The sequence below is a fragment of the Cheilinus undulatus genome, linkage group 1 (genome assembly GCF_018320785.1).
Source record: "Cheilinus undulatus linkage group 1, ASM1832078v1, whole genome shotgun sequence".
Taxonomy (NCBI): Eukaryota; Metazoa; Chordata; class Actinopteri; order Labriformes; family Labridae; genus Cheilinus; species Cheilinus undulatus.
In genome coordinates, this window is record NC_054865.1 from 15,292,090 (window position 1) to 15,304,863 (window position 12,774).

The 12,774-nt window shown below is 40.2% G+C and overlaps 3 protein-coding genes across 3 annotated transcripts; 2 read left to right on the forward strand and 1 right to left on the reverse strand.

Moving 5' to 3' along the window:
* Positions 1 to 2,420: 2,420 nt before the first annotated feature.
* LOC121509818 (high choriolytic enzyme 1-like) lies at positions 2,421 to 3,218 on the reverse strand. Its single transcript, XM_041787492.1, has one exon. The coding sequence runs from the start codon at positions 3,216 to 3,218 to the stop codon at positions 2,421 to 2,423; it is 798 nt and encodes a 265-aa protein (XP_041643426.1).
* An 882-nt stretch (positions 3,219 to 4,100) lies between these two features.
* On the forward strand, positions 4,101 to 4,898 carry LOC121509811 (high choriolytic enzyme 1-like). Its single transcript, XM_041787481.1, has one exon. The coding sequence runs from the start codon at positions 4,101 to 4,103 to the stop codon at positions 4,896 to 4,898; it is 798 nt and encodes a 265-aa protein (XP_041643415.1).
* A 3,835-nt stretch (positions 4,899 to 8,733) lies between these two features.
* On the forward strand, positions 8,734 to 9,531 carry LOC121509763 (high choriolytic enzyme 1-like). Its single transcript, XM_041787426.1, has one exon. The coding sequence runs from the start codon at positions 8,734 to 8,736 to the stop codon at positions 9,529 to 9,531; it is 798 nt and encodes a 265-aa protein (XP_041643360.1).
* Positions 9,532 to 12,774: the final 3,243 nt, after the last annotated feature.

Consider the following 12,774-nt stretch of genomic DNA (forward strand, 5'->3'; position numbering starts at 1 on the left):
TGATTAGACTTTGGGAGTGATCTGGATCACCATCTGGATCCAGGAATTTTTTAAAGGATCCTTTACTATTGGGTGATAGGGTTAATGGCGGAGGTCTGGAGTGCTTTTCTAGTTCTTCTGTTGCAGGCTGATGCTACGGATGAAAAATTAATTCCTGTTTTCATTATCTACACTCACTACCCCAACATGACAAAGTGAAAACAGAATTTTAGATTTTTTTTTCTTAATTTCTGAAAAGAAAACACTGAAATATCACATTGACATATGTATTCAGACCTTCCTCAAAACACTTGAAATTTAGCTCTGGTAAATTAATCAGGTAAATCAAATCTAAAGGACATGGTTTGGAAAGGCACACACCTCTCTCTATAGAAGGCCTCACAGCTGACAGTGCATAACAGGGGACAAACGGAGCCATGAGGTCAAAGGAACAGCCTGCAGAGCTCAGAGACTGGATTGTATATATTTCTGCTTTGTTTTGAAAACGTTTTCTGTAAACATCAGATCATTTCAAGAAATGTCCGTGTAAACATGAAACCATTCAAAGTGACTGAAAACACTGCGGTTGAGTGCCAGGCATGTAAGTGGCGCTGTAACGCTGCCACAGAAAAGCACAAGGAACAGATAAGAAGATTGTAAAGAAAGCACACCCAAAACTTTTCTCTAACCCAAAAATTTCTCCTTGCTGTCCTTCTGGTTGCTCTCCACAATGGATCTAATAAAATGTGGTGTTTGCTGTTCTATGGCTGTCTGTTACTCATGGTAGTAGAGGAGCAGAAGATACAAACACAATCATGTAATCTTCCATTATTGTTGTTGTTGGCTGAGCTTGTGCATGCAGGCTAACTGGGCTATGTTATCATTTCAGGAAAGATGTGCTTCGTTGTACACATGGAGATGAAACGGATGTCATACATATATGTGTTCACTCTGGGAACGGTTTCCAAAAGTAGTGTTTTCAGGCTCCCAAAATAACGTTTCCACTATATGAAATGGCGATACAATAAAATACTTTTGCTGATACTCCTAAAGTCGTCTCCATGTGGACGGCCCCTCAGTCTGGAGAATGACTTGACCATTTCGAACCAATTTTCACCATGTTTTTTCAACATCTTTTTGCCACTTTATTTCATTTCCCAACTTTTTTGCCACTTTAAGCCAAGAGTTGGCACTTCTTTGGAAACAACGTTTAATCCATTTTGCCAATTTTATACTTTTTTTTTTTTTTAAGATTTATTTTTGGACCTTTTCATGCCTTTATTTGATAGAGGAAGGAGGGTGGATAGACTCGGAAACAGGGAAGAGAGTGGAGAGAGACATGCATAAAGAGCCACAGGCTGGATTCGAACCCTGGCCGCCCACGTACATGGGGAGCGCCTTAAAACACTCTACCATCTGCGCTCCCAATTTTATACTTTTTTTACCACTTTTTCGCACTTTGAACCCATTTATGCCATGTTTTTTTCCCCCACTTTCTGCCACTTAGACCTCCTTCTGAAAGTTTTTTTTAAAAACTTTTAACCCATTCCTGCCACTTTAAACTTGCTGAATTATTTTTCCACCAGTTTTCTGTTTCTTCTACTTTATTTCTATTACTTTATGTCTGACATTAATTCCAAATGGTCATTCCAATGTGCCCATCCACATTGTTATCATTACCTAAAAGAATAAATTCTATCTTAAGAAAAGGTGTTTTTATCTTGAAAAAGGCTATATTATACTACAGCATTAATAAAGAACATTCATCATTGCGTTGCTTTAATAAGAGTGATTGTTTTTCAGGTTAAAAATAAAACATGGTTATCACATATTAACTTTAGAATGAACCATAATTTTCCTGACCTCAATGAGCGCCCCACTTGTCAGGACCCCAGAAATCTCTCCCTTTTATCCCCCTTATGGTCCTTCTTTCTACTCTTTTTCATCCATCAGATTAATTTGGCTTTGGATTTAGATAACTTGTACTCTGGTTAATTTAGCACTTTTATCAGAATACTTGCAACTAGATCACTTTATTTTTGGCAGCAGCAGATAATTCAGTTCTCAACACGTTAAAATTTTCAATGATGAAGTAATAGTTTTGTCAACTTTTTTGCAGCTTTACTGTTTCATATCTCACACAAATCAAACATGTTGTTCTCCATCAAGAATTAAGGCTGCATACTGTTGTCTGTATCTATGCTAAGAAAGTGAAAATAAACCACATCCTGAGTATTTCAGCCTCCTCTAGCTAACAAAATCCTGCTCTTTGGTGTAAATGTTTTGAAGCACTTCAAAGGATGTTAAAGACACAGCTGTGAGTTAGTTTTATTATATTTATTGATAATAATTTTGGCAGGAAGGTCACATATTCTGTTTTCTGAACTTTAAAAACAGTGAAATAATCTTGTCTGAATTTGGTGCATTTGGCATCAGCATCATTACTGGCAGCTGTAGAGCAGGTTGATCCTCATGATGTCCCAGTAGGACATGCCCTGCCTCTGTCCGATCTGGACGTTGGGGTCTGGGATGGGGGTGATGGAGTCCTTGCCGTACTGGATGGAGAAGGCTGTTCTTCCATAGTGCATGATGGAGGAGTAGTCGTAGGGAGTGTTCAGGTTGTTGGTGGACTGCCTGTAGAAGTTGTAGGCCATCTGTGGGTTGATGTTCTCCCAGTTGATCCTGACGTAGTAGTCGCGGTCGCTCCTGGTCTGTTCGTGCTGGAAGCCCAGAGCGTGGTTGATCTCGTGCTGGATGATGCCGTGGTAGAGGCAGCCCTGCCTGTTGAGAGAGAGCACCTGTCTGCCTCCCTCTCTGCCCAGAGAGGAGAAACATCCCGCTTTGTTCTCGATGCTGATGTAGTCGTACTCGTTCTGACGGGGGACAAAGCGGATGCAGGTCCTGCTGTGGTACACCTGCATGGCGTACTCGATCTTCTTCCTCTCCCAGCTGTTGAACTGGCTGCTCACGGTGAAGGGGATCACCACCAGGCCGTTGGAGGATTTCCTCCACAGGCAGTTCTGGGACCAGCACATCATGGCGTTTCTGGTTCTGGGAGCCAGCAGGTCTCCTTCCAGCAGGATCTCATCTGTGCCGTTGTTGGAGGTCAGGATTCGGGTGGTGATGTCCACGCTGTCTGGGACTTCTTCTTCTCCCTCTGTGCTTCCTTTCTCCTGGAGAGGAAGAGCCTGAGAGAGGCCGAGCAGGAGCAGCAGGAGCAGGCCGGCAGAGGGAGTCATCTTCAGGGTGGCTGTGGAGCTGCTGTGGAGAGACTCCTTGAAGCTTGATGTTTGACTCAGCTCAGTCCACACTCTTTATACTCTCCTCTACAGGTGTGTCAGCAGGAGGATTATGGGTTGAGGTCATTTTTATTCATCCTGAATAAACCTGTGAGGGGAGGACTCCACAGACAAACCTTCTGTTTAAACATGGTTTGTTGTAGTGTTGTATTACTTGAGACCGATCTTGGTCTTGAGACTGGTCTTGTCTTTTCTTTTACTTTATTGATGTGATAATAAGGAGAAGCACTCACTAAAACAACAAATAGCTACACCTGCAAAAACTCAGACATCAGTCCATCTTTTAATAATTATGAAGGCCACTGTGCTTTTTTTGTTTTCCTTTTAATTTGCGAAAATTTCTAAAATTATTTTTTCCATGTTGTCATACTGGGAAACTGAGTTTGGATTAATGTGAATAGAAATGATTTTTTTGGAGGAGCATCAGGCTGCAACAGAAGAAAAACAAGAAGAGTAGGGGGTCTAAATACTGTTTGAATTAACTGTACATATAACTCTGCCAAGAGGTTAACCATGGATGGTTGAAGGTATCTCAGGGGTGATGTATTAAAGGAGAAAATACAAAGTGTCTGACAAATTCAGTCCTGTAAACAGTCTATAAAGCTGTGATTCTTCTTCTAATGACCTGAAACAACAAACCATGTTTACACAGAAGGTTTTTCCTCCCCTCACTGGTTTATTCAGGATGAAAAAAGAGGACCCCAACCCATAATCCTCCTGCAGACACACCTGTAGAGGAGAGTATAAAGAGTGAGGACTGAGCTGAGTCAAACATCAAGCTTCAAGGAGTCTCTCCACAGCAGCTCCACAGCCACCCTGAAGATGACTCCCTCTGCCGGCCTGCTCCTGCTGCTCCTGCTCGGCCTCTCTCAGGCTCTTCCTCTCCAGGAGGAAGGAAGCACAGAGGGAGAAGAAGAAGTCCCAGACAGCGTGGACATCACCACCCGAATCCTGACCTCCAACAACGGCACAGATGAGATCCTGCTGGAAGGAGACCTGCTGGCTCCCAGAACCAGAAACGCCATGATGTGCTGGTCCCAGAACTGCCTGTGGAGGAAATCCTCCAACGGCCTGGTGGTGATCCCCTTCACTGTGAGCAGCCAGTTCAACAGCTGGGAGAGGAAGAAGATCGAGTACGCCATGCAGGTGTACCACAGTAGGACCTGCATCCGCTTTGTCCCCCGTCAGAACGAGTACGACTACATCAGCATCGAGAACAAAGCGGGATGTTTCTCCTCTCTGGGCAGAGAGGGAGGCAGACAGGTGCTCTCTCTCAACAGGCAGGGCTGCCTCTACCACGGCATCATCCAGCACGAGATCAACCACGCTCTGGGCTTCCAGCACGAACAGACCAGGAGCGACCGCGACTACTACGTCAGGATCAACTGGGAGAACATCAACCCACAGATGGCCTACAACTTCTACAGGCAGTCCACCAACAACCTGAACACTCCCTACGACTACTCCTCCATCATGCACTATGGAAGAACAGCCTTCTCCATCCAGTACGGCAAGGACTCCATCACCCCCATCCCAGACCCCAACGTCCAGATCGGACAGAGGCAGGGCATGTCCTACTGGGACATCATGAGGATCAACCTGCTCTACAGCTGCCAGTAATGATGCTGATGCCAAATGCACCAAATTCAGACAAGATTATTTCACTGTTTTTAAAGTTCAGAAAACAGAATATGTGACCTTCATACCAAAATGATCGTCAATAAATATAATACAAACTAAACCATAGCTGTGTCTTCATTGTCCCTTGTAGTTCTTCAAAACCTTTTTTTTGTCTTTTGTTAGGAGGAGGAGGCTGAAATACTCATGATGTGATTTATTTTTACTTTTCTTAGCATAGATACAGACAACAATATGCAGCGTTAGTTCTTTGATGGAGATTAATATGGGCAATTTTGGATTGATGAGATATGAAACACATCATAGCTGTAGCAGGGTTCATATTTTTAAGCATACAATCACTGGTTTTAGCATTGAATTGCTCAATGATGAGTGAGTACTTTTTCAAATCAGTGGCAGCAGAAGTTTGTTTCACTTTGATTTTACAGGACTGAGACATAAGACAGCAATCATATAAACCAGCAGAGCAGCCCAAAACAAAAAAAACAAACACCTCAGTATAACAGAACAATCAATCTACGGAAATCTGCAGAGCAGACAAATACAGATTGTGTTGCACTGCTAGGTCAATGTCAGAAAAGAACTGTAAAATTTGAAAACAGATTACTCTATATGCTCGTTTATGAGCAGATGATGAAACCAGGATTTTTTTTAAACATCTGTTGAAAATTGAATATCTGATCATATTGATACATTTCAGTTATGAATGCTCGTCATACATTTACTATTGTAAAATGGATAAACAGTTTTACAGTAGAAGGCTCTGCTCAAAAGATGCTCCCTGGGTTAGTCAAGCAGCATGCTTTCACTTTCCATGAAGTGCTTGGTTAGAAAATCTTGTATGAAGTGATACATTTATGACAACGTGTTTTGACTGCAATAAAATTAGTTCAAAAGCAATGAATCCATAGCAGCATGGATCTGAATATGAGGGTGCAACAGCTTTATGCTATAAAGGAGGAGGCTGGGGTGGAGGAGGTTAAGATTGTTAGCAGCAGCAGCGTGGTGCATCAGCATTAATGCAAACAGGAATTAGTGAGACTATGTCATATTATTTAAATACACCGCTGTGTTGAGAGAAAGAGCCATGGGCCGTGGGAGCTAGGCGAGGATAATTACAATCAGCTGACCGTAACTGATCACAGCTGGGCCAGTGACAACCGTGTCCTGCATGAATTCATTAATTTGTATGCAAGTGAGCCTGTAGAAAATGTGGTCAACAACTGCCAAGTGTTTGGTTTCACACTTCAGCATTCAAAGTTACTGTTTCAGTTTAGGTGCAAGACCAAGCATTAACCTCTGGTGTTGAAAAATGAAGACAATGTAGAAGTTAACTAGAAAGATTTCAGCAGTTCCTCAGGAGTCCATTCAAGGTTGGTTGGAAGAACTGTGAAAAGTCACATAATCATGTTAAAAGGTTTGTTTTAACATCAGTAATAAACATGTTTACAGCCTGCTGCCTGACTACCTCTTTTCTAAACTGGCACACACCACATACAGGATAAATTCTTAAATGACTCTGTTTTAATGTTGAGGAAAATAAGAGTTACATGTCACAAGGTTTTATTGCTAATCAGACTGAAAGGTGGGTGAAGACCTGCCTTAGCTTCATCTCTTTGCCTTAAACTAGACTGACTGAAAGTTAGATTGAGACGGCATTTCAAATATGATGACGATCGCCTTCGACTTCAAAAGACTTGTTCTGAAACAATGTGATGAGGTCCATATTTATACAGTCTATGAACAGGACCCTATGATACTGAAGCAAATTTTACAGTGAAACTGCCTTTTAATATCTGTTTTCTCTCTCAAGAAATAATTTGGTCACTGAATTGGATTCTGACTGTAATGTAATGTTTTTTTAAATGAGTGTGTTGCAAAACTTCTCTATCTCTGTTTCTGAAACCATGGTGCAAATAAGTTTGACTTGGAAGAAAATAGAGAGAAGGTACAGTAAACCTTGTAAAGAGTTGTTTAATTTTCTGCAAGAAACAGCTAAATGGTTATAAATTGTATTAATATTTCAACAAGTTAAAGAAATTAATTGTTCAGATTCAAGAAATCTGGATAATAGACAATCACAATTCATGGAGAAAGGATGGGATTAAATCAGTGCTGTCAGTAGATTAAAACAAATGTCTCATTATTTCCAGACTTTGTAATTAATTAGTTGCAATTAATTGCATGTGTCGATAATTTGAGAAAGATTGCATTACTGGTGAATTAAATAATAATAATAACAGAACAACAAGGAAGGACATGCTTCTGAATGACGTTAAAACTTTCTACTAGAGGTTCATACTAAGGGCAGTTTGTCCACTTACCAGTCAATGTAGGATGGTGTTAATCTGAAGAATGTGGATTATATCATTAAAGTTATACAAATTAAGAGCACTTAGATTTTTTTACGTGTTCCATCAAGGTTACAAAGCTACTTTAGTCAGTTGTGTGATAGAATCAGAGTGTGATACATCAGCATAGATTTTTAATCGCATTTCACATTCCTGTGATTAATTGATTGAAATTTATGAAACATTTTGACAGCTCTACATTGAGTACTCCTTGCCCCTCCTTTTAGTTGTATCTAAAATATTCAAAAAAAATTAAAACATTTAATCCTAAATGGGGCTTTTCAGTATTTGGCACATATATGTTTGCATATCTTGCTTATCTACCAACCCACGAAATATAAAACAAGCCATCTCAGTCCTTTGTTTGAGGTCCAACTACTGTGCATTCAGAGAGTATTCAGACTCCCTTCAATTTTTTCAGTTTTATGCTGCAGCCTGATGCTAAAGTCATTAAACTCATTTTTATGCTTGTTAATCTGCACTCAGTACCCCATAAAGGCTCTGTTGGAGTTTGCAAAATATTTCTCAGGAAAGCCAGGGGGCTTTCATGTTTTGACCCTTCTACCCCGATTACTAAGCTTGGCCAGGCATCCAGCTCTGGTAGGAGTCCTGGTCTCACCAAACTTCTTCCATTTGACAATTATGGAAGCCACTGTGCTCCTGGGAACCTTCAGTGCAGCAGATGTTTTTGTAGCCTTCCCCAGATCTGTGCCTGTCAACAATCCAGTCTCTGAGCTCTGCAGGCTGTTCCTTTGACCTCATGGCTTGTTTTTTCCCTGTTATGCATTGTCAGCTCTGAGGCCTTCTATAGAGAGAGGTGTGTGCCTTTCCAAATCCTGTCCTTTGAATAGTTTACCTGATTAATTTACCAGAGCTCAATTTCATGTGTTTGTGCAGAAGGTCTGAATACGTATGTCAATGTGATATTTCAGTGTTTTCTTTTCCATACATTTTCAAAAAAAATTTAAATTTTGTTTTCACTTTGCCATGATGGGGTGTCAAGTGTAGATAATGAAAAGGGGAATTTTTTGACTCTAACATCAGGCTGCAATAGAAGAAAGATTTAAAAAAGTATGAGGGGTGGAAATACTTTCAAAATGCACTGTAAACATAACTCTACTCAAAGGTGAGCCATGGATGGTCAAAATACCCTAAGAGATGACTTATTACATGGGACCATATGAAGTGTCTACATTGACAAATCCAACCCAGTAAACAGTCGATAAAGGTTGATAAAGCTGTGATTCTTCTTCTACTGACCTGAAACAACAAACCATGTTTACACAGAAGGTTTGTCTGTGGAGTCCTCCCCTCACAGGTTTATTCAGGATGAATAAAGAGGACCCCAACCCATAATCCTCCTGCAGACACACCTGTAGAGGAGAGTATAAAGAGTGTGGACTGAGCTGAGTCAAACATCAATCTTCAAGGAGTCTCTCCACAGAAGCTCCACAGCCACCCTGAAGATGACTCCCTCTGCCGGCCTGCTCCTGCTGCTCCTGCTCGGCCTCTCTCAGGCTCTTCCTCTCCAGGAGGAAGGAAGCACAGAGGGAGAAGAGGAAGTCCCAGACAGCGTGGACATCACCACCAGAATCCTGACCTCCAACAACGGCACAGATGAGATCCTGCTGGAAGGAGACCTGCTGGCTCCCAGAACCAGAAACGCCATGATGTGCTGGTCCCAGAACTGCCTGTGGAGGAAATCCTCCAACGGCCTGGTGGTGATCCCCTTCACCGTGAGCAGCCAGTTCAACAGCTGGGAGAGGAAGAAGATCGAGTACGCCATGCAGGTGTACCACAGCAGGACCTGCATCCGCTTCGTCCCCCGTCAGAATGAAAACGACTACATCAGCATCGAGAACAAAGCGGGATGTTTCTCCTCTCTGGGCAGAGAGGGAGGCAGACAGGTGCTCTCTCTCAACAGGCAGGGCTGCCTCTACCACGGCATCATCCAGCACGAGATCAACCACGCTCTGGGCTTCCAGCACGAACAGACCAGGAGCGACCGCGACTACTACGTCAGGATCAACTGGGAGAACATCAACCCACAGATGGCCTACAACTTCTACAGGCAGTCCACCAACAACCTGAACACTCCCTACGACTACTCCTCCATCATGCACTATGGAAGAACAGCCTTCTCCATCCAGTATGGCAAGGACTCCATCACCCCCATCCCAGACCCCAACGTCCAGATCGGACAGAGGCAGGGCATGTCCTACTGGGACATCATGAGGATCAACCTGCTTTACAGCTGCCAGTAATGATGATTCTGTCTCAGTGTGTCATCAAAGAAAATAAATTTACACCATGCAGAAGCTGTTTTTATTGCTGCCTCTTTGTTGATTTTTTTCATATAGTGATATTTAAAAATGCAGTCAGTTGAATTGTTAAACATAATATATTATACATCTACTTCATAACATATCTATCCCTGTGTCTGGTTTTATTCATCATTAGAAGGTTACACAGACAAAGTCACATGAAGTGAGATATAACATCTTATATCAAGATACTTCACAAGTATATTATGTTTGCTCTTTTGGAAGCTCTTTCTTTACTCATTATAATTCAGGCCTTTCTTATTTGCTCAAATATATCAAAGTTAGATGTTTAGCCAGTCTTGTCATGAGAATTTGGTTTAAAGGAATAGTTTGGCGTTTTTTAAGTGATCTTGAAAGGGGTATGTGTCTAAAACAAGTATATAAGAAGACAAAGATGGGACTGCTTGCTCATCCAGTTTAGTAGATTTAAAGAAAAAACTTTTAACCCATTCCTGCCACTTTAAACTTGCTGAATTATTTTTCCACCAGTTTTCTGTTTCTTCTACTTTATTTCTATTACTTTATGTCTGACATTAATTCCAAATGGTCATTCCAATGTGCCCATCCACATTGTTATCATTACCTAAAAGAATAAATTCTATCTTAAGAAAAGGTGTTTTTATCTTGAAAAAGGCTATATTATACTACAGCATTAATAAAGAACATTCATCATTGCGTTGCTTTAATAAGAGTGATTGTTTTTCAGGTTAAAAATAAAACATGGTTATCACATATTAACTTTAGAATGAACCATAATTTTCCTGACCTCAATGAGCGCCCCACTTGTCAGGACCCCAGAAATCTCTCCCTTTTATCCCCCTTATGGTCCTTCTTTCTACTCTTTTTCATCCATCAGATTAATTTGGCTTTGGATTTAGATAACTTGTACTCTGGTTAATTTAGCACTTTTATCAGAATACTTGCAACTTTCAATTCACTTCAATTTCACTGTTTTTAAAGTTCAGAAAACAGAATATGTGACCTTCCTGCCAAAATTATTATCAATAAATATAATACAAACTAGACCACAGCTGTGTCTTTAACATCCTTTGAAGTGCTTCAAAACATTTACACCAAAGAGCTGTCTTTTGTTAGCTAGAGGAGGCTGAAATACTCAGGATGTGGTTTATTTTCACTTTCTTAGACAACAGTATGCAGTGTTAACTTATTTGATGCAGAACAACATGTTTGATTTGGGTGAGATATGAAACACAGTAAAGCTGCAAAAAGTTGACAAAACTATTACTTCATCATTGAGATTTTTCACGTGTTAAAAATTGTATTATCTACTGTTGCCAAAAATAATCTAATTGCAAGTATTCTGATAAAAGTGCTAAATTAATCAGAATACAAGTATCTTAAATTCACTGCCAAATTAATCTGATTGGGTGAAAAGAGTTCTCTGAGCAAGGCGGTCCATAAGGGGGATAAAAGGGAGAGGTTTCTGGGGTCCTGACAAGTGGGGTGCTCATTGAGGTCAGGAAAATTTTGGTCCATTCTACACTCTTAGAAATTCCCCCGTTAAAAAACAGTGAACAACTGGCAGTAGGGTTGCCAAGGAGTTACTGTAAAATTAACAGTATGTTGCTGTAGCTGAAATTTACCGTTAGTTACTGTTTTTTTTATACATACAGCAAAAAGCTGTTATTTTAAACCTTAACGGGAAAATACTGTTGAAAAGATTAGCAGTTTTTAACCATTTATTTACACTTTTTCATTAGATGTATTGTGGCAAGCTGTGGTAAGAAATGGCTTATAGACTAGCTGAATGAGTTTGACAAGCCCTTGTGCAATGAGCATGAGCAGCTATCATGTATTTTCAACACAGACAGGCAGCGTAGTCTGCACCATTAACCCCCTCACTCATGGTGTGACATTTCAAAAGAACACCCCCAAAAAACATGAAGCAACAAACAAAACATGCACGATTACAACCCCACAATGAAACATGAACATTTAAGAACACCAGAAGAGTGAATTCCCTTGCACAACATAATACCCAGAAGTCCCTGCTCCAGGCGACTGCTTCCTGAATCACCACAGTATATTTACAGATTTTTACTGTGAATTGTAACAAAAAACTACAGTCGATAACTTGCTGTGAATTCATTTCTTTCTAGCAAAATTAACAAACTAAAAACGAACTCAGAGATCACAGACCTCTGCCATTAGCCCTATCTCCCAATAGTAAAGAATCGTTTAAAAAATTCCAGGATCCAGATGGTGATCCGTATCACTCCTAAAATCGAATCAGTTCTTCCTTATGCCATTTCTGACATTTCCTGAAAATTTCATCAAAATCCGTCCACAACTTTTTGAGTTATGTTACTAACAAACAAACAAACTAACTAACAAACTGACCCTACTGATCACATAACCTCCTTGGCAGAGGTAATAATACAATAAATGAATTATCTGAATTCAGTTTTTAGCAACTGTTAAGATCAAGCAAATGTTAGCTGGCAAAGAATTTACTCACTCTGTGTGCCTGCAGTGTTTGTGCGTCATGTCAAACTCTTGCTAATGCTAATTTTACAAATGACCTCAAACTTAGTAAGTGATGGTTTTTGCCTATTCTACCTGGCAAAGCAGTAAGGCATTAGCCTGTTTATTGTTTGGATGGAGTTGGATAACAAAGTGATTTCTAACTTCACTCTCCTTCCAAGCATGTGCTCTCACCTTCTTGTTCAACAAAAATGCAATGTAAAAATACAAGAAATTACTGATTTCTTTCCTTGAAGCAGTAATACAGTAAAATACTGTTCTAAACCGTCACTTTACAGGGTTGTCCTGTATTTAAACATAACAGGATCTTACCGTTGAAATTTCCCCGTAAATTTACAGCAATCTGTTAGAGTGTAAAGTTAATCTGTGGTAACCATGTTTTATTTTTAACCTGAAAAACAATCACTCTTATCAAAGCAACGCAATGATGAATGTTCTTTATTAATGCTGTAGTACAATATAGCCTTTTTCAAGATAAAAACACCTTTTCTTAAGATAGAATTTATTCTTTTAGGATATGATAACAATGTAGATGTCCACATTGGACCAAACCATTTGGATCTAATGTCAGACATCAGGATGCAGGAAATAAAGTAGAAGAAACAGAAAAGGTTCTTAAAGGCTTAAAGTGGCAAAAAAAAAAGTTGGGAAATTGAAATAAAGTAGCAAAAAGATATT

Excerpts from the sequence above, each read along its gene's own strand:
- LOC121509818 (XM_041787492.1), bottom strand. The coding sequence starts at position 3,218 with ATGACTCCCTCTGCCGGCCTGCTCCTGCTGCTCCTGCTCGGCCTCTCT.
- LOC121509811 (XM_041787481.1), top strand. The coding sequence starts at position 4,101 with ATGACTCCCTCTGCCGGCCTGCTCCTGCTGCTCCTGCTCGGCCTCTCT.
- LOC121509763 (XM_041787426.1), top strand. The coding sequence starts at position 8,734 with ATGACTCCCTCTGCCGGCCTGCTCCTGCTGCTCCTGCTCGGCCTCTCT.